General features: G+C 36.8%; 1 protein-coding gene across 1 annotated transcript in view; it reads right to left on the bottom strand.

Annotated features, from left to right (window-relative positions):
- Positions 1 to 7561: 7561 nt before the first annotated feature.
- LOC107570614 (sodium- and chloride-dependent GABA transporter 3-like) overlaps positions 7562 to 20295 on the bottom strand; it is a 26868-nt gene continuing 14134 nt past the window's right edge. The window contains exons 3-12 of the mRNA XM_016256859.1: positions 19682 to 19814; positions 17832 to 17912; positions 17406 to 17509; positions 16390 to 16514; positions 12605 to 12717; positions 9888 to 10025; positions 9094 to 9196; positions 8489 to 8589; positions 8229 to 8399; positions 7562 to 7582 (exon numbers count right to left, since the gene is read on the bottom strand). Coding sequence (XP_016112345.1) covers positions 7562 to 7582; positions 8229 to 8399; positions 8489 to 8589; positions 9094 to 9196; positions 9888 to 10025; positions 12605 to 12717; positions 16390 to 16514; positions 17406 to 17509; positions 17832 to 17912; positions 19682 to 19814 — 1090 coding nt within the window. The remainder of the gene's footprint in view (positions 7583 to 8228; positions 8400 to 8488; positions 8590 to 9093; positions 9197 to 9887; positions 10026 to 12604; positions 12718 to 16389; positions 16515 to 17405; positions 17510 to 17831; positions 17913 to 19681; positions 19815 to 20295) is intronic.

Genomic DNA, 20295 nt, shown 5'->3' with positions numbered 1-20295 from the left:
CTGTTTTACAGTTTTCACAAACCAATTCGCCTCTTGTGTAGCAAATTAGCTCAAAAAGGAAATATTTATAATTAATTATAACTGGTTATAATTAATAATAAATATTTAGATTAGATCTTAGAATTAACTGTAGCAGAATCAATATTACAATTATTTGATCTGTCCGTCCACCGAGCAGACAATATAATCATTTATCAATTTAAGAAAAGATTATTTTCCTGGCCAAGCAACAATAGCTTTCCTACTTTATGCAGTACTAGCAGTAGTTTAGCATGTAGCAAGAAGACAGCACACAGAGACAATCAATTGTGAATTTAAGGGATTTAATACATGAAACCATAGCTAACATACAACTAAACTAAGCAAAATGCATATATACAGAATGAAGGAAAGTAAGGAAAAATAGAGAAGGACAAAAGAATGGCAGTATTTCACATCAATTAACCACAACCTAAGTTCTTCTGAAGATAGGAAAGTCCACAGCGAATCGACAAAGTTACTTGAAGAAAACAAACTGCCGGAAAATCAAACTCAAGAGGAGAGTTTTAAGCAGTCTTGGAGAGTGTCCATCTCAAGAAGAAGGGTTTTTGAGTAAAGACTAGCCTGAGTTAATCACTTTTGATAGTTCCTATCCACACCCACCTTTTGTGTGTAATAGCTAATACCAGGCGTACATTTTTGAGCGGGATAAGTTTTCTTTGTCTCCCTTTATGGCCCATTTGCATGTTTATGGCCAATCTGGAGGATTGGTGCAGTTTTACCCAAAATATAGTACAAATAGTATGATGCATTTCACGATCACATAGTGTACATCATTGTTTGAGGAATAAAGAGCAGATCATTTTGATACCAAGAAAGAAACATCTAGAAGATATTAAACCAGAGATACATTCATACACCTGAATATAAGCATTTAGATCTCAACTAGTACAAATAACGAGTGGTAACTAGGCTAATATAATAGGGAAACATACAAACAACACATGCATATACCAGATACATCTGTAACTGATTGATTATAGTCTAAATAAAGAAAATGTCTTTATGTGTGTGTGTTATGTGTGTGTGTTATGTGTATTGTGAGCATGGTGTAGTTTGCTGGCCAGCCAGGCCTTTGGTGCCTGGCACCGGGGGTCATTAACTGATTGATTATAGTCTAAATAAAGAAAATGTCTTTATGTGTGTGTGTTATGTGTATTGTGAGCATGGTGTAGTTTGCTGGCCAGCCAGGCCTTTGGTGCCTGGCACCGGGGGTCATCTGTGTCTTTGGAATGTGTTTGAAGTTCGATGGGGAGACGAGAGTGATGAAACTGTTTAGCATCTCCTTGATAGTGGGGGGAACCATTGGCAATTTAGCACCCGTATAAATGTACTGTAGAATGTGGGGCCATGTCTGTAATTTATATGCAAATGTCAAAAGGCTAAAAGGGGTCTCTAAGACATAAAGCCCCAATGACCATCCATGATTTTAGGCAGATGCTACACTTGCCACAAACCAAATAATGTTGACTGTGCGTAACAGGACCAAAGAAACAAGAAAAAGATTCAGATGCATCAAATCGATAACTGGTGTAAAAAAAGTTGAATAAAAGCCATCCCTCTGAAGAAGATGATGAACCTTTATCTAACAGTAAAATTATTTCCTGAGCGAGTGAGAGCTATTGAACAAACTGCATCCCAGACAACTTCACTTCTGTCAGGACCATTTCTGGGGAGCTGGGGATGGAGAAGGGTAATTAGCTTCTTAGCAACACGATGAAAGCAGCTGCAGAATAACTGAAAAAGTAACTTAAAAAAGAATGCTGTGAAAGGTGTTGTATTCCTATAGGTAGACATGGATCACCTGAGCATCAGCTGATGTGAGCTTGACTAATGTGGCCTGCCAGAACTGATGCTATATGCTTGATGATAATTATAGGGTACACCCCATGCTCAGAGTTGTCAAAACCCAGGCATCTGGGTTGCCGCCAAACACATTTCAAGGTCAAAGAATAAAATAGCTGACTCCCTGACTCGTTTTTTGTTTCAGAAATTAAAAAGATATCTTATCTGTCAGATAATACGCATTATCTTCTGGAACACAAACAGAGAATTGCAGTGATCACTAGTAGATAGTTGTGAAACATTTTCTCCAACTTTGTAAATGGTATAGTTGGTTCCCCCGGGTATGGAAGGAAGGGGCTTGGAAATGGAACATTTACCACGGAAATCCTTCTTCAATTTTGTGTGCAGGCATTCAGAATCATTATCACTAATTTTGATGTATCTTGTACAGACGAAATTAGACACTGGGAAGCAACATGGAGTATGATACTTATTTTAATCAATCCATGCAACAGCACAGCCATATGCATCTCCCCTCACTTATCTCCTCTACTCTCTCCTCCACTTTCTTATTATAGTTTGTGTGACATCATTATGTTTACGGTAAACAGCACAAAATCAGATTTCAAAACATATGCAATCAGTAACAAGTCCAAGATATCATTCCACATCCTTAATTATTTATCCATGACCTCTGTCTGTCTGGGGAAGGCAGGAGTGATTTAGTTAGTTTTATGTCAGTCACTGCAACACCGTATCAGTAGCTGATCATAAGGGAACTCTATCCTGGAGTGACAACTTCTGAAGCCTGAATATGATCTCTTTTGGTATCTGCAGCGTAATGCCACCCCTACAGGTGCATGACTCTAGGGTTGCTCTAGGGCAGTGGTTTCCAATTCTGGGGCTTCATTTATAAAATGATGCGTATAAACCGTCCTAAATTTGTTCTAAGATCATTTCTTAAAAGTGCATAAGTGCGATTCAGAGAAAACGAGTGTGCGCACAAAAAAACGTGCGTACGCATCTCTTCCAGAAGTGACATTTATAAATCGCAAATGATCTTGAAATTGTGTGCAGCTGACTGGTGTCAGATCTCTGCCTTGTAAACGCCCCCTAGTTAATATCATTACCATATAAAAGAGCACACGCCAATATCCAAATTCCCATGCTTGAGAATGACGAGCACAAAGAAAAAAAAACTTTACTGAGTCTGAAATTGAGGTCCTGCTGGCGGAGGTAGAGGTTCGTGCGGGGACGCTTTTTATTTAATGATGTGTAATTATTCTGTGGACAAACAATGTGTGTGTGGTTATATTTTTTTCTATTGACTATTATCAAAATTACTACTTCTAGAAACAACAGAAGTAATAATAATAAGAATAGTAGTAGTAATTATAAAACAATTAGGTTTCCAAAAGTAAGAATGAACTATGAATTCAAGTAAAATTTCCATCATCTTATAAAACGTGAGCCATCCAACTTTTAAAATCACTTGCTATGACAACTAATAAAAAGTTTAGTATCACGAAATTCTTGCAAGACTTTAAAAAACATTATTGAAAGAAAAATTGGACGTTTCATATCATAATAACATAAATTATTACACGATTATGGTCTCCTGTCTGAAAAAAAACCTGCATGTGATTTGGCATTTCTTTATATTTACACAGTTTACTAATGCTGCTCAAATGTGCCATTAATGTACTGACACAAAAATATATAGTGTATTTTATACAAATATAACTGATGTAAATGACAAAAACAAAGTTTAAGGCTGATGTCTCTACTCATTTTCACAGAAGCAAAGCAGCAGACGTTATAAACAAAAATAGTTAACAATGTTATTGAATAGAATATATTAAAACCGTTATTGCACAACATAGGCCTGTTCTTAGGCTACACAGACAAGTCGGAGATGCGTTTATGCATTTATTTTTCTATTTTATGCATTAGTAGTAAATCAAGACTTCGCAAGTTCTCTTGTAAAATAATAAAAAAAAATAAAAAAACATGGAATAAACTGTGTACAGAAAGTGAGTAAAGAACTCTCAACATTAAGCTACTAGGGTCAGTTTAATCTCGCAAAAACGCCCGTTAACAAAAAATCTGACTACACTGCACAATTAATCTCTTACACTGCATCGTTGTTGTTTATGATGAATTCGGTGCTTGCACGTACACCGCTTTTATTATTATTGCAGCTTAGATGTTCAAATAGCTGCAGTACTCCAACCTTGCCACAAATAAAAAGTGTGCACACCTGCTCAGACCCTGACGTGCAGTAAGTACTTTTCCACGTCAAAGACCATTTTTATAAATATGAACGTTTCCGTGGATTTTAGTGTACGCACACTCTAAGATCAAATCTGTGCGTACGCACATTTTATAAAGGAGGCCCCAGGTCTTGGAGTACCACCCAACTCTGCACGTTTTTTTATGCCTCCCTAATAAAACACATCTGCACCAAGCACTTTACATGAATGGACAATAAGGATTCCATATACCCATAGTAGTGACATTATTAAATATCAGTGTTTGGCTTTGTTCATAGCGTTTCCAGTAACAAGCTATTTAGTCTAACAGGTAGCGGTGTAGTGTGACAAGATGCCTTCACTGTCTTTATGTCACTTGCACACAGTTTTACAACTGAACAAGTTGAGGCAATAATGAAAATCACTCTTTTCAATGTTCAATTAGTTATTGAATATGTTGGTAAATTTCAAAAGGTAACAATTTACTTATTCAAGTATGTGCAGAAAAACATTCCAGTCCATCACTATATGATTGTATTATATTAAAAGTTATTAAGAAATAAGTTATACATTTGTTATATTTAAGATATAAGTTATTTGTTGTATTTTTTTTAAACTTATATTCCCGCCTTATCTTCAGTGTATAATTAGCAACATTTTTGGCAGTTTGTAGTGTAGCTACAGTACCATTTTAAGTTGAGGGTACTTTACTGTAGTTGAATGCAAAACTGTAGCTTGCCAAGCTACAAGCTATGCATAAACAAGGTAGTTTCTCTAACACTGAAGACCTTTTTCTTAACTCTGTCTGTTCTACTCAGGTTAGCATGTCAAAAAAATACATAATCTATACTTTCCTAAAATCTGTACTCTTACAGAAGTCAATCGTGTTTACTTTTAACACTAACTACAATGATTGAGACACCCAAACAGATATGTTCGTTTTTAACTTTTATTTTTAAAAATGAGTAAGCACACAATTCGTATGTCCTGTGAATACCAAAATCTGTGTAAACAGCACATATAACAATTCCATCATATACCTAGTTGATTGTTGAATGACATATCAAAAGTCCTCAGAGTTTTGTTTTTCATCAAGAAACAGTACACAAAACAACAAAAAAATTTACAAATATACATCTGAAAAGTTAACAAGCTATTGAAACCCAAACAAGTTTACTTGCACAAACTAATAATGTCACAATGGAACAGACCAGACCAAAGAGTGCATGCATGTGCACAGGGCTCACAGTGCATCCTGAGTATGCTATGAACAAAGAGTGCTCTTAACTGTGATAGTACGTTACAGATCCAGCACAGTTTGATCAAAGTACTTATGGCTGTTGAATTGCAAGGGTCATTCGAACACATTTCCACTGCTTCCTAATGACTTAACGGCTGTCAATAACTGGGCTACTATCGCCTGAAATAGATGTGAAAGAACTACTTCTTTATAGCTGGTACTTTCACTTAGGGAATGAGCAAAAATCTGTTTACTGGCATTTTATATTTTGGACGGTATCAATCTTTCCACATCAAATCAGTTTATTACTGCATCTATGCCATTAAAGGAATAGTTGACCCAAACATTCTCTACATTGTGTCAAAATTTACACACCCTCACATCTAGCCTACTTTTACATACATGTTAAAAAATGGTGCATCAAAACCATGTTGTCATTAATGATGTCTTTTTTTTTTATCTTAACATGAATGCAGACTAGATTATCAGTGAATATAGTGAGTCTAATATATTAATTTTATGGTACTGTTATGAAAAGAAGTGTTTGAACTGTTTGAAAATGTGCACTTTTGTGTTCCACGACATTGCTTTAATGTTGTCCTCACACACAAAGCAAAAGCTTTATCTACACAATATACATATATATATATATATATATATATATATATATATATATATATTATGTGAGATGTTACAAGAATATTTCACTATATAAGCAAGGGTTCAAGGTTCACATGGTCCCATTAGCCCCTACTGGTGATGCTCAGATGCTTTTTTGGAAAAAAAAGTGCATTTCAATGTCTTTGACATCAAAGGGTTTATTGAGGGTGCTTGTGCTGCCTTCAGGCATTTTGTTTCGTCATATAATTTTCCTGCTACTCCAGACTGAATAATCACATGACATTTACAGCTCAGGTGATTGGCTCAAAACATTCTGTGGTCCCTTAAGCAAAGACGCTGAATTCATGCACCGGATGAGCAGCTGCCATTGAAATGAACTGGAATGCTTCTCCAGGTATCATAGACCTACAAGAGGATTATTGCACTTCTGTACTTTTTTACACTGAAAAAAAAAGGAGCAAATGGGAGACAGTTTCTAGAGAATACATATGAAATTGTTTATTTTTTGAGAAATCACTTTTTCCTCCTTGTTTTAAGAATAAATGTGCCAAACACTTTCCAATGGAATAAGAAAAATAAACTTAAGATATATTCTCTGCAAACAAGTCTTATCTTCTTGCTTGTTTTAAAGATGTTTAGATTGTTGGCGGAAATCAATGCAAAATTCGTGATTAAGACAAAGATTTTTGCAGTGTAGTACACTAACCTCATCACATGCTTTCTGAAGCAGACACAATCAATAAGACATGGCACAATGGGGTCACGTCAGGGCAGTGCCCGCATCAATTCTGCACTACACCACAATATCTCCACACTCCCGCTGTGCCACAACAACTTTCATCTTCGCCATGTCATGGCACCTCAAGAAATATGATTTTTTTTATTCCAAGTACATTCTGAAAAGTGAGCACTTTCTCTCTCCTATCTAAAATCGTTGACAGCAGTATGAGAGGTTCAGTCGGGTGAATCAAGGACGGTGAAGGAGGAAGGAAATGATGACTTATGCCTTCAATGATTCATTTATCGAGTACAAAGAGCAATGCAGAAATCTGAATATATGCTAAAAGAATGAATGAATCAAAGAATGCGTACTCATAACTAGGGCTGCACGATTAATCAAATTCGATTGCAGTGATAAAGGCATTGCATTATACATATACTTTATTTTAATGAAAATTATAATAATAAGAACCGTATATTGCCATAGTCGTGTGTTTATTAGTCACGTTGAATCAATGAAAGCAGTTGAATCTTCTGTTTATTCAGCCGCAGCGATAGGCATTTTCTGGGTTTCTTCTGCGAGGCGTATTTGGAGTTTCTCTGGCCTTCGGATGGAGATTTACTGCTGATCACAGAACCGTGCTTCACTGAAAGATACGCATGACAATCGCAGCTTCTGTCGAATCGCGATCTCGATTCCATTTCGATTTATCGTGCAGCCCTACCCATAACTGACAGTATAGCTTGATTGGAAGCTAATAATAATAATTTTTTTTTTTTGAGGGGAAAATTAAAGAAACGTTATGTAAAATGAAGCAAAATGCTCTACTTCTAGGTGGCTAATCAAATGTAAGAGTGTCCAGACAGCTCAAGATGTTCTTTAGAGCATCTCAAATCACGGTCATCAGGTTTTGCTCATGTCGCTCTAGAGACATTAAAGCAAAAGACAGACCAAATACAGAGACATTATCCAATTCATGTTCGTTTTTCAGTTAAACTTTTCGCTCAAATTGTTATGCTGATACTATAGTTTGCAATGAAAAGACATTAGAAATAAAACAAAAAACATACCAAACCATAACCACTACAACAACTACCTTACTTACTATCAATAAGCAGCAAATTAGGAGTTTATTGAGGGAAAACTCTTAGTTAATAGTGAATATGTGACCCTGTCTGTAAAATCCAGGCTAAAGTCTCAAAATCTAATTATGAGATAACAAGCATCAAAGTTTGATTTCAACCATCAATTTCACTATGATTTCAATCTTTGACATGGCCTTACTCAGTCAATATTAAATATATAAAGGTTATATTTTCACAGAATGTTCTTCATCTTTATAAAGGATGATTTTATGTAGAAAACAGTAAATCACACAAAAAAATTACTTTAGCTGGGTTTTCACAGGCAGGGTCACATACTGTTTGTGTTTCTTAATCTAAAATGTTACCTAATTTTCACTATTGGTCTCAGAATTTGACCAAGCTGCGGAAAATGGACAACCCATATTATATAGCACACACACAATGTCCAGCCCCCCCCCACACAAACACACACAAAAAAGGCTTACCTCACGGAAAGTTCCTTCCGTTTTCCAGATCTGAAATAAGATTCCCAGAGGGATGCAAACCATAGAGGACATGGCCATCATCCAGCCAATGCCATAACCCCAGTCTGGATATGTGTACACATTATTATACTTCAGTGGCTTGTACTTGATCAAGAAGAACAGAAAGATACCCTGAAAAGACAATCATACGACCAATAATTAACATGTATCACTCACAGTCTGTAAGTGACTTGACTCTCTGTACATCCAATTCAACTCACAGCACAGATGCCTGGTGTGAAGTACTTCCAACACCATTTGATGAAGAAGATGGGCTTGTATCCAATCATGTCCTCAATGTTCAAATAAAACCTGTCGCTACCTGAGGATAAAGATCATAGATTACAACTTTTCACTTAAAATGTCACTCAGCAAAAACACATTTCATGTATTTATATACTACAAAAATAAAGCTTGTATTTAAAGGACACTGAAATTTACTGTATTTATGCTGCAAACACATTTCAATGATTCATTACATGCACTGTCTGACATTTGCCAGCAGGTGGCATTATGGTTACAGAAATGTGATGATCCTGTGAACAGCCTCACCACTGACATGCATCATTCAGACAGAAAAGCATCTGCTGGCATCATGGACTTATTATCACAGGCTTTCTTCTTTGGGAGATTACATATAAAGATATGCTCTTATTTTATTTAAATCTTGACACATAATACATCCATAAGATGTGGCAGTTGAAGGGTAAAAACTGCACTGGAGTGAGAGTACTCAACTGAGGATGTCTAGACTATAGATGCTTAGTAAGAAATAAGTTGTGATGTGATGAACACTGTTACACACCAAAACAATACGATCTCTTACCATAGATCCAGCCAATGCAGATGGACTCAAAAATGGCCACAAACAACAGACACATGCCACTGGCTGCATACGAGTCAAAGAGCTGGAATACATACATGCCACCCTAACAGAGCAGAGTGACGCACAGTCAGAGAAATACAGGACAAACACGCAAGACAACAGACTGCTGTAGCTGTGGCGTGATGCACTGACAATATCAGATAACCACGGTACCTGGGATGCTCACTATGCTCAGTGCATTTTATGGATCTAGGAGAGCACTACTGGCATATGGTAAATGGTAAAGCTTTAAGAGCATCCTTATCTTCCTCTCATCCTAGTAACAGAGAATGTCTGACTGCAGAGGCGTCGTTCCACAGTCGGATGGCTTTATTCATGAAACACAGAGCGAAAGCATTCACTTGACTGCACATTACTGGCGGAGAGCTACTTCATATCTCAGCCTGAATGCAGGCCTATTTTTACCTTCACTCCAGCCATAAATGCAAAACAGGAAACCACAGTAATGTGCCAGGTGCTGACAGCTATACACCATCATTACAGAGAAAATCCACTACAAATCGTGCTTTTTTAAATATTAAAAACTATTTAGCAGCATTGAGAGGCATGGGTTCCAGGTTAACCCTTAACTAAATGAATCCAAGCATCAAACCGACATCATCATGTAAACAGCAAATCTGCTTGTCCTCGATGAATAAGACACCTGGATTTTACTACCTGGAGAAACATAAATTTAAGGGCGATACTAATGCCACTGGAAAGAACATGGTTTGTACACAACAATATGCCTTTACCTCTGTCAACATTATTAGTCCCAGGAGGAAGGAGGTCACAGACATTCCCAGGATGAGAAGCTCTCGCCGATAACCCACACGGAAGGTTTTGGGATACATGTCCACTACTGCCGTCACAAGACTCTCCACACACACAAACTACAAAGAGAGGAACATGACACAGGGTTATTATCGTTCACTAGAAGTAAAACCATAAAAAAAGACAACTGAAATAAAATACAAAAAAACTTTGTTTAATTTCAGCTATATATATATATATATATATATATATATATTAAGATCAACTCGATTGATCGCGATTAATCCAAATCCAAAATAAAAGTTTGTGTTTGCATAATATATGTGTGTGTACTGTGTATATGTATATATAAATACACACACATACATGTATAAATGTAAGAAATATTTACATGTGTATATATTCATAATAATATATGATATATATACAGTGGGTACGGAAAGTATTCAGACCCCCTTTCATTTTTCACTCTTTGTTATATTGCAGCCATTTGCTAAAATCATTTAAGTTAATTTTTTTCCTCATTAATGTACACACAGCACCCCATATTGACAGAAAAACACAGAATTGTTGACATTTTTGCAGATTTATTAAAAAAGAAAAACTGAAATATCACATGGTCCTAAGTATTCAGACCCTTTGCTCAGTATTTAGTAGAAGCACCCTTTTGATCTAATACAGCCATGAGTCTTTTAATGAGGAAAAAAAGTAACTTAAATGATTTTAGCAAATGGCTGCAATATAACAAAGAGTGAAAAATGTAAGGGGGTCTGAATACTTTCCGTACCCACTGTATATATATATATATATATTTCTTAAATATATAATATAATTATCTTATTAAATATATTCTTATCTTATTAATATATCTTATATTAAATATAATAATCGAGATCAATCGATTTGACAGCACTAATCACTAATATATATATATATATATATATATATATGATGTAATAAATTATGTAATAAAATGACACAAAAGCAACATTTTTATTACTAAAATTAAAATGAAAACAGAAAATAAAAATAAAATTGTATTCAAAATATTAACCACACCAATAATAGTATATCAGTGATATTAAAATAACACTCAAGTGTCTCGAATGCCACAGAATCTTTTCTCCTTACTTCACTTTTCATATTGTCTTGTTTTGTTTTAATTAACATTTTTGCAATCTTTCTTAAAATAACTGACACTTGTTTTTATATTTAATATCAAAACAAAATATAGTTAATATCAAAACACTTGTTTGATATATAAGAAATTGACATTAAGTGGGGTAACAGTGTCCACATTTTTGAGGCCTCCATAAACAACCACCACAGCGGTCCTACTGCAGCATTATAGAAAAACACTAATTCATGTTTGAAATAAGATATGAAATGCTGTAAATATTACAGTTTTTTTGAATTGCTAAAACATTTCTTGAAACCATCACTCATTTTCTCAAAACCTGAAACACAAATCCACTCAAACTAAATTCACGAAACCTCTGACTCTTGCATCAGAACCAAACAATCGCTGCAAAACCATTTCACTTGCACTCAAAATCAAACGGTGCTCTCAGATCACACACACAAGTCAATAAAATAAACATTATAGAGCATTCATTAGACACTACAGAGAAAAATGGAGAACACAACATCCAGAACATTACAGAAAAAAGTATATTGTATTGAGTAAGCAATTTTGCAATTCTGTAAAAAAGTCTAGTAATTACAGCTGAGTAAGGTGAATATATTATATAGGCCTACTGTATGTACTGCAAGAATAGTATTGTGCTGAATATTGAATAGTACTGAATGTTTGTATATATTCAGCACTTGGATACTGCAAAAATAATGCAGTCCAACTGCAAAGATCAAAAAGGTCAAATAAAACTCTAAATGAATAGCATGTTACAGTACACTCAAATACTGCAAGTTGTGCAATTGTAACATCAGGGTCAATGAGATACTCATTCGGTCTCAGTGTCATGTCTTTGTGCTTGAGTCCGGCCTGAGGACTTTGTCCATATCACAAGTAATGTTGTCTTTTTTGCTAGACAAAAACACTCTCTACACCTTACTCTCTCCTCATCCTCCACTTCTTACATGTACTCTTCCTCCTCTCCTTCTCAGATTGTGTCCATATATTGTTTGTATCATCATTCAATCACCTGTGCCACTTGTGCAGTCTGAACTGACTCGTATTATGTACAGTTGGTTTGATCACATCATTAGAAACAAGTGTGAACAATTTTGAATCGTTGTGTGTAAACGATGACAACTGTGCTTTAGTTGTGTTTAACTTTTGCCGCTTGTGTTTAGCATTTTGCAGCACAAATGCATCACAGTGTGATAAGTGTTTAAGTGAATGAGAATGTGTTTAAAGTTTTGCAAAAAGAGTGCATGAGATTTGCAAATAGAGCTTAACTGCCTGAACGTGTTTAAGGTTTAGCAAAAACAGTGCTTTATTCGACAAATTGGTTTAAGCTAGTGAGAATTTGATTCAGAGATTGGGGTTTAGTGTTTCAGCAATTCAGAAAAACTGTAAAGGAAAATATAACCCCAAAATGTTTTGTGTGTATTTGATAGAAAGAAAAAAAACAGTGTACATGTTTGACAAAACAGGCTGAGCAGATAATGGCAGCATTTTTATTCTTGGTTGAATTATTAATTTGAAGGAATTGTTTACAAAATGTGCATTTGTCACCTGACTGTCGAGCCCGAGAAAGATGAGCATCATGAAGAACAGGCAGGCCCACAATGGAGACCACGGCATCATGGTCACAGCTTTAGGATATGCTATGAACGCTAGACCAGGACCTGAAATACATTTCGCAATACAATAACTAACACTTTCTGTTTTTAATTTTGTTAGAAAGACAGAAAGTTAGTACAAAGTTAGTCCTACTGAGGGGTAAAAACAGACCATAAACATTCTGGCAGAGCCGTAACCACCATGGACCCCACAATAATTAGAAATTGTTTCCCCCAATGTTTGAAATTCTTGCACTGATCTGCTGCAATCCATTATGCAGTACTCTGTTTTATGATGATTTAAAAGTTTAAAAGGTTTACAGTTTTTCTCAATTGCTTGAAAACAAAAACTGGTTTCTGTAGCACAAAAACAGATACCCTTATGTCATTCCCAAACACACACATGCATTTCCCATAACTGTAAACACCTTCTGGTGTCCTTTGACAGCTTTTTGGTCTTGGCCATGGTGGAGTTTGGAGTGTGGCTGTTTGAGGTTGTGGACAGGTGTCTTTTATACTGATAAGGAGTTCAAACAGATGCCATTAATACAGGTAACGAGTGGAGGACAGAGGAGCCTCTTAAAGAAGAAGTTACAGGTCTGTGAGAGCCAGAAATCTTGCTTGTTTGTAGGTGACCAAATACTTATTTTACCGAGGAATTTACCAATTAATTCTTTAAAAATCCTACAATGTGATTTTCTGGATTTTTTTTTTCTCATTTTGTCTCTCATATTTGAGGTATACCTATGATGAAAATTACATGCCTCTCTCATATTTTTAAGTGGGAGAACTTGCACAATTGGTGGCTGACTAAATACTTTTTTGCCCCACTGTAAGTCTATAGAGTTAGTATTTGTATTTAATAAAGCACCACTGCATCAAAATAATTGGTAAATGGAAAAACATGACGTATGATAAACGATTAAGTACACTGCACTTAAACATTAAGCCAAAAACAAATTTAAGCTTTTTAGATTGACTTAATTGTTATAACTAATGTTAACTTAAAAAAAATTGAGTTGCTTAATTAAATTGAGGTAATCGGTGTCCACAAACATTGAGTATTCTGAACTTATCGGGTTCTACAGTGTGCAGGTAACTGATATACAGTACATTTTAGTGTGTGTGTAGAACATGCCTGTCTCTCCTGCACATCAATACAGTACTGTGTTTGAAGTACAGTACCGTTTTTTTTTTTTTTTTTTTTTACTTCTGTAGAGGATCTTTGAGCTGGATGCCATGGCTGACCCACATGAGTACATCTTCATTTGAGGCAGGGTTCAACCTGACAAAAAGGTGCAAAAGAGGGCGCAACATCTTTGGTCAGCGTGCGGTCAAGTTCCTGGCCAGAGGGGAGGCAACATGCGCAGCCATCAGCAATGGTGGCATCCTCCACTGCCATGCTAAACTGGGTCCATACAACACCGCAGCTATACAATAACATTCGTCAACCGGAAGGGGAGCCAGGGCAACCAGAGCAGGTCCAATATGTTGTCATTTGGATAACGTGAGTTTCCATCGTGCTGCTCTGGTTCACACCTGGTTCAATGCCCACCCCAGGTTCACTGTTCCCTTTTATTTATTTTTTCCTCCAGCATATTCCCCATTTCTGAATCCGATTGAGGAATTTCTCAGCATGGCGGTGGAAAGTGTTTGACCGCAACCCCCATGTACACCAAAACCTCCTGGAAGCAATGCTGGATGCCTGTGGAGTCTATCCAGGGTTATATAAGGCACACAAGGGAGCGGTGGGTGTTTTTTGATATTTTTTTTATTTTATTTTTTTTCCTCCACGCTGCCTCGCAAGAGCAAACATAATGTGTGATGTTGAGATATTATGGCCTGACACCGGAGACGAGATAATGAGAACGCTGTTGCTGAGTAGCCTGTACATTTGCTTGCCTTTGGAAATAAAGGTTTTGAAAATTTAAGTATTATACTCTGCATGGACACTTTACATGTTTTGTCAGTGTGACATTTCAAAGGTCAGCTTTTTGTCCAAAACAGCATATACAGTATTGCTTTATCCAATCATGTAAGCACAAACGCATAACACTACTGGTTTGCCTTTTTATTTTATTTATTTTTTGTCAGGGTTATTTCACTAAGTTCCAAATGATTGATCTGAAAACTAAAGCATTTGGTAGCGGTGTTTTGAATGTATCCCTCCAATGTGTAAAAAACCTGCCATGTAGTCTGTGTTTTTGACAGTTTGTATTGACTGAGGGCAAAGTTGGAATTGAGATTCAGAAGTTGGCTGTTTGTACCATTGGGTGTGAGATTTTAAAATTGTGTGTGAAGATTTGAGAAAATGGTGAGTTGTTCCCAGAATTGTGTCTAAGCAATTGGGAAAAACTGTAAAAGTGACCCGTTTAGCCTGGTCTGCCTCAGCGGTCTAACAGTGCTCGTCAATGGCAAAATGATGGGCAATCAAAGTAAGAGGGGCTTACTGTCCACAGAAGCAGAGCGTAGGAGTAGTGCAACATTTTAATATTTGACCACTGTAGAAATGTTAAACGACCGACACTCCAGAGATGCAAACTACTCCTACTATATATATATATATATATATATATATATTTTTTTTTAATCAAATATGTCCATTTTGATTTGCAAATATAGAGTCATTTTACTGATTCAACTAACTGAATGTGTCGACAAGAAACTTTTTGTTTTTGACATGCTTTTAGGCATGCAAATAAAAGTGCATACGTTTAAAATATTACTTGCTTAAAATTATTACTTGGCAACTAGGATTAGACCTAGAATTTATATATGTTCAAGACATGGCTTCGGCCTTGTGCTCTGGGGTGCATTTCCCAAACGCATCATTAGCTAACTATGGTCACAAGTTCCACTGAACTCTATTTGTAATGATGGAACTTGCGACCATAGCTGCTTTTGAGAAACGCACCCCTGGTTGTGTACTAAGAGAACATGCATTAGATTGACAAATTCAACAGTCTCTGTGACAGAACTGACTTCTCAGAGTCCTGGTGAAACAGCCTAAGGATGCCATGTGGCTTGGCTCTGGTTTTGCAGTACAAAGACACCTATCCAAAAGCAGCAGGCCAAGAGCAGAGATCACTGTGCCATAACATTACAGTAATATGCTATAATATCAGCCCAGAGCTACTGTTCATTAAATAATTGGCTGCAGAAAAATGAGTGGAGCTTTAGTAGAAGTGCACTAAATAATGTTTTATGGCTCACTTATTGAAAGCATAGTGGCTGTAAACTTGTTTTTCTATATTGTACAGGAACAGGTTTGAGAACCTCTGCTCTAAGCTTATAGTTTGGTGATTCAACAACTGAATACATGTTTGCGTAGCAACGTTTCCAAATATCTTCATCTTAATGCAGTCAGATAATTTATAAAACCCTTCAAAGTGCATTTCAGTCACTTTTACAGTCAGCCTTGCTGTATTGTAGTAAATAAGTAATGCTGAATTGTTGAATAAGTCATACAATAAAAAAGCTTTTCGGAGAAGTGCTTTAAATTGTATGAGTCCAAACACATCACACTTAGATATCTCACTGTAGGCTACTGTATCTCAAATAAAAACTCTCACTCTCACACACATGTAAGACTTTTCTATATAAATGAGCTTACGTAATTTGAATTACAATAGATCAACCCAATTTGCAAATTTATAAATGATTCAACTTTTTTTTTTATTATTAAAAATGTTTCCAAAGAAAGGTTTTAACAGATTTATCTCACAAATTCACACTCACCAGACACTGCCACTGCCTCTATTGGCACATTCTGTTCATATGCCATGAAGCCCAAGACAGAGAAGATGGCAAATCCTGCCACAAAACTCGTGCCACTGTTCAGACAGCACAGCATGATGCAGTCCCTGCAAAGACAACACACAGAGCTTCACATCAATTATTATTATTATTATTTTTTTGCCACTGATCAACAGAAAAATACTAAAATGATAATAAAGATAAAAATCTAAATATTTGATTCAATAAGTATTCAGCCCTGTTAATATGGCACATCTAAATCATCTCTGGTGCCACCAATTAGTTTTTGGAAGTCACACAAATATTGAAATGAAGATCCCTTTTTTAATTATTATTATTAATTGTAATGTAAATTCATCTCTATACACTGGAATAGCCACCTTCTGATGAATCAGTTTTGTGTCAGAACTTGCACCATGAGGAAAACAGAACACAAAAAGAGACAAGGCAGGGGATGGAGGCAGAAGATTTCCATAAAGAAAAACTGAAGGACACTGACGAGGGAAACCACCAGAAAGCCAATGAAGGAGTTGGTGGCAGACAGTTGCCAGCTTTATGAGAAAGTGGCAAATATAAGCTAACAGGACATGTCATTTCTCAGCAACAGTTTGCCATTGGGCTTGGGGAAGGTTTATATGGTCTGATGAGTGCAAAATTGATAAAGGCCAGATCTCAGTCCAGTTTATGTGTGGACAAGCACAAGTTTGACCACTTGCAATCTTCATGTAACCTGACTGAGCTTGAGCAGTTTTTCAGAGTGGAGGATCACTGCAGTGACCAGAGCAAAGCTGTCAATGCTGCCAATGGGGCGAATGCGAAATACTGACTTGAAAATGAAGAATGCTTATAGTAGTTGTAGAAATTTGTTTTGACTTTGACATGAAATAAACTTTTTCTGTTGACTAAGATAGTTATAGGCTGTACAAAATAAACACAGTCAAAGTTTAAGGAGGTTGTATTGTCCCTGCAAACTTCTTTTCGCTTGACTGGACTCTCACCTGTAGCAGTTGTTGTTGTAGCTGTTATAGCTGCCCAGAGCTGTAAGACAGCCCAGACATATAGCATATGAGAAGAAGATCTGTGTGCCTGCATCCACCCACACCTGCAACAATCACAAATCAATAATCTAAACATAACTACTGTTATTGATTATATTGGCACTGCAATGAGATCCTAAGACGCATGCTCTAGTTGTCATTTATTCTGAGTGAGAAGATGTGGTCAAATATTAGCTGTCAGTTCATTAATGATTAATTATCAGTTCTTTCTGGGTGGTAATTACTTACCACCCATAATTTTACTTCTGGCATTTAACTCTTTCATCTGGAGTGGAAAGCTAATTAGGTGTCATACTAAAGTTGTATGATCTTTTTTTCTTTTGTAAAAGAAATTACTATAAAATGATTATTTTTCTCTGTCATTACATTGACAACCAGGGATGACATGCTCTGTTTCTGGACTTGTTTTGTCACACCAGGAGGAAAGGTTGCAGTGACATACACCACCTGCAGATGGAGAAACAAGGCTTAGTTTCCATGGTCAGGAACGAAGTTCAAAGACGTTGCGCCAACATGTTCATATTTAGATCAAATAGAGACTTTTGGAGACACTGGATCTATCCAAACCAATTGGTGCAAGAAATCACCAAAACCTATACAATTGCACTAAGAAAATAAAAGTAAAAGCAATAGTTAACCCAAAATTGTCATTATTTATTCTTTTGTGTCATTTTAAACCTGCATAACATTATTTTTTACATAGAACAGAAAATACATTTTGAAGAATCATCATGCAGCTCTGTTCCATAGAACTACAGTTTACAGTGACTACATCTGTCAAGCTCCAAAAAACAACAAGAACACCATAAAGAACGATTAAAGTACTATATATGACTTGTACACTTATTTCTGAGTCTTTGGGAAAAAATAGATAGTAGATACAAATACAAGGGACTTTGTAATGTTTAATCAAAATCTGGTAAATGAGTGTGGTTTTTCTCAATGAATGGGGCAATGTATAAACTCGCCGTGAGACTTTGACACACGCTGACTTTCTCCCAACTCTCCCTGGTCAAACATTTAAGTCTCACATTCACAGGTCAACCCCATGCCATAAATCTACCACTGGCTTTTTGGAGAATCGCAAAAAGCCTCAAAAGACCTGCGGTGAACAGCTTAGCAAATGTCCTGAATGCTGCAATCTGTATAGCGGTCAAAGGAAAGGAAGAAAGCAGTTTTCTATCCACCAGACATAATTCCTCACAGAAGGGAAGAGGTGAGTGGAGGAACTCTGCATTCTCCTCATGAGCGCTCCACTTTCCCCTTGTGAATACAGAAATCAATCTTGGACAGGCTGCTAAAGCCTCGCCATGAAGGAGCATTCTTTCCCCTTGCTTCACGGCCAAACAAAAGCCACTTCAGGAGATATAGGCCTTGCTGCCGAGCTTTTCTCCTGGACCTGTACAATGTGAACCCATTTATTTTTCCCCACACATCCCTCTTCCTTTCTTTCCACTTTCTTTTTGGCTCATTGCGTCCGTTAGACTTTCTTAAAGGCTGCTGGAAGAATAAAATCCAGAGGAAGGCTAGTGACTGAGTTGCAGAGATTGGCAGAGGGACACAGGCCCTCATAATGCAATGGATTGTGGGTACAAGGCAAATGTAAAGGAAGGCCAGAGCTGCATTTTGTGCTCCAGACACAGGAATAATGCAAACTACTTGTTTTCCAAAGGCACATTTTTCACAGTATGTTGGTTTGAGTTTACTAATAAACCATTTGGTTATTGTGAGGATGCACCTTTGTGCACCTTACGTTTCTGTTCGGTTTCTGGAAGGCTGTCGATTTCTGTTCAGTGGCCTTTTTGATGCCTGCCTGTCTGATATACAAGTTGGTAGTTTTGACAGCTGACATTCTATCAGTCTATGTCTAAAGACTCAAAGTGCCATTGTCCCCTCAAAGACAACACTTTATGCAGATAATGTTTGCATTTGAGCCCTTTCAAATCACTGGATCCACACTGTAGCCGCACATTGCCACATACTGTATGAGCGCTCCACATGTCAGAGTTGCGCTGAAGACATCATTTGCAAGGGCGGAATGCACGTCTCACTCACCCAATTGATTCTGTGCTGAATTGACCGCATAACGTTAGGGTGCTAAATTCCCCATTCATCCACGTCTCTCATTGATACATCTCCAACTCGGCTTCTTACTCTTTGGTTAACATCTACACACATTTACCACCATTGCTGGTCACTGGACCTTTTGTTTTTACCTTTCCAGTTGATTTGGGACCTTTCCAAATGCAGAAATAACATATGATCCAGGCTATAGCAAGACAGATAGCAAGTTCCCAGCGAAGGCTGCCAACTTCTTCAATTCCAGAGGATATGCTGAGAACACGGCGTCTAGAAGGGAAAACATTCTGAAATTAATAACCTTTCTAGCAGTCATGTAATGCATGAACACAAGTCAAGTGGGCAAATATGTTCTGCAAGGTTTGTATGGGTGAGTTTTAAGGTTAGCTCTAAATTTGACTAAATTATGTGAACCCCGTGACACTTTCTGATGTGCACAGTGTACAATGGCCATGAAACAATGATATCCATCAAAATTCCAAGTGCTTCTGACTTCCAGGAGAGTCAACTCCACATGCCCAACTATTCATCCTAACTTTAAGGTGGTCTGAAGTTTTGTTTAACATTGACTGGTTGTGACGCAATAAATTGTGAGATTGCGAGGGAAAGCCACAATTCTCTTTTTTGCAATGCCATTTATCATCTGTGACATGTTCTTGGGTGACATCCTTGACGCTGCCTAAGCCATGCCCCCTTTGAACAAACCTTTCCCATTCAACCTCAGAACTGACAGCTTCTGTGCCCCTCAGTA

Source organism: Sinocyclocheilus grahami, unplaced genomic scaffold, assembly GCF_001515645.1.
Source record: "Sinocyclocheilus grahami isolate Dianchi unplaced genomic scaffold, SAMN03320097.WGS_v1.1 scaffold1484.1, whole genome shotgun sequence".
In the NCBI taxonomy this organism is placed as follows: domain Eukaryota; kingdom Metazoa; phylum Chordata; class Actinopteri; order Cypriniformes; family Cyprinidae; genus Sinocyclocheilus; species Sinocyclocheilus grahami.
This window is presented reverse-complemented; position numbering and strand designations above follow the sequence as displayed.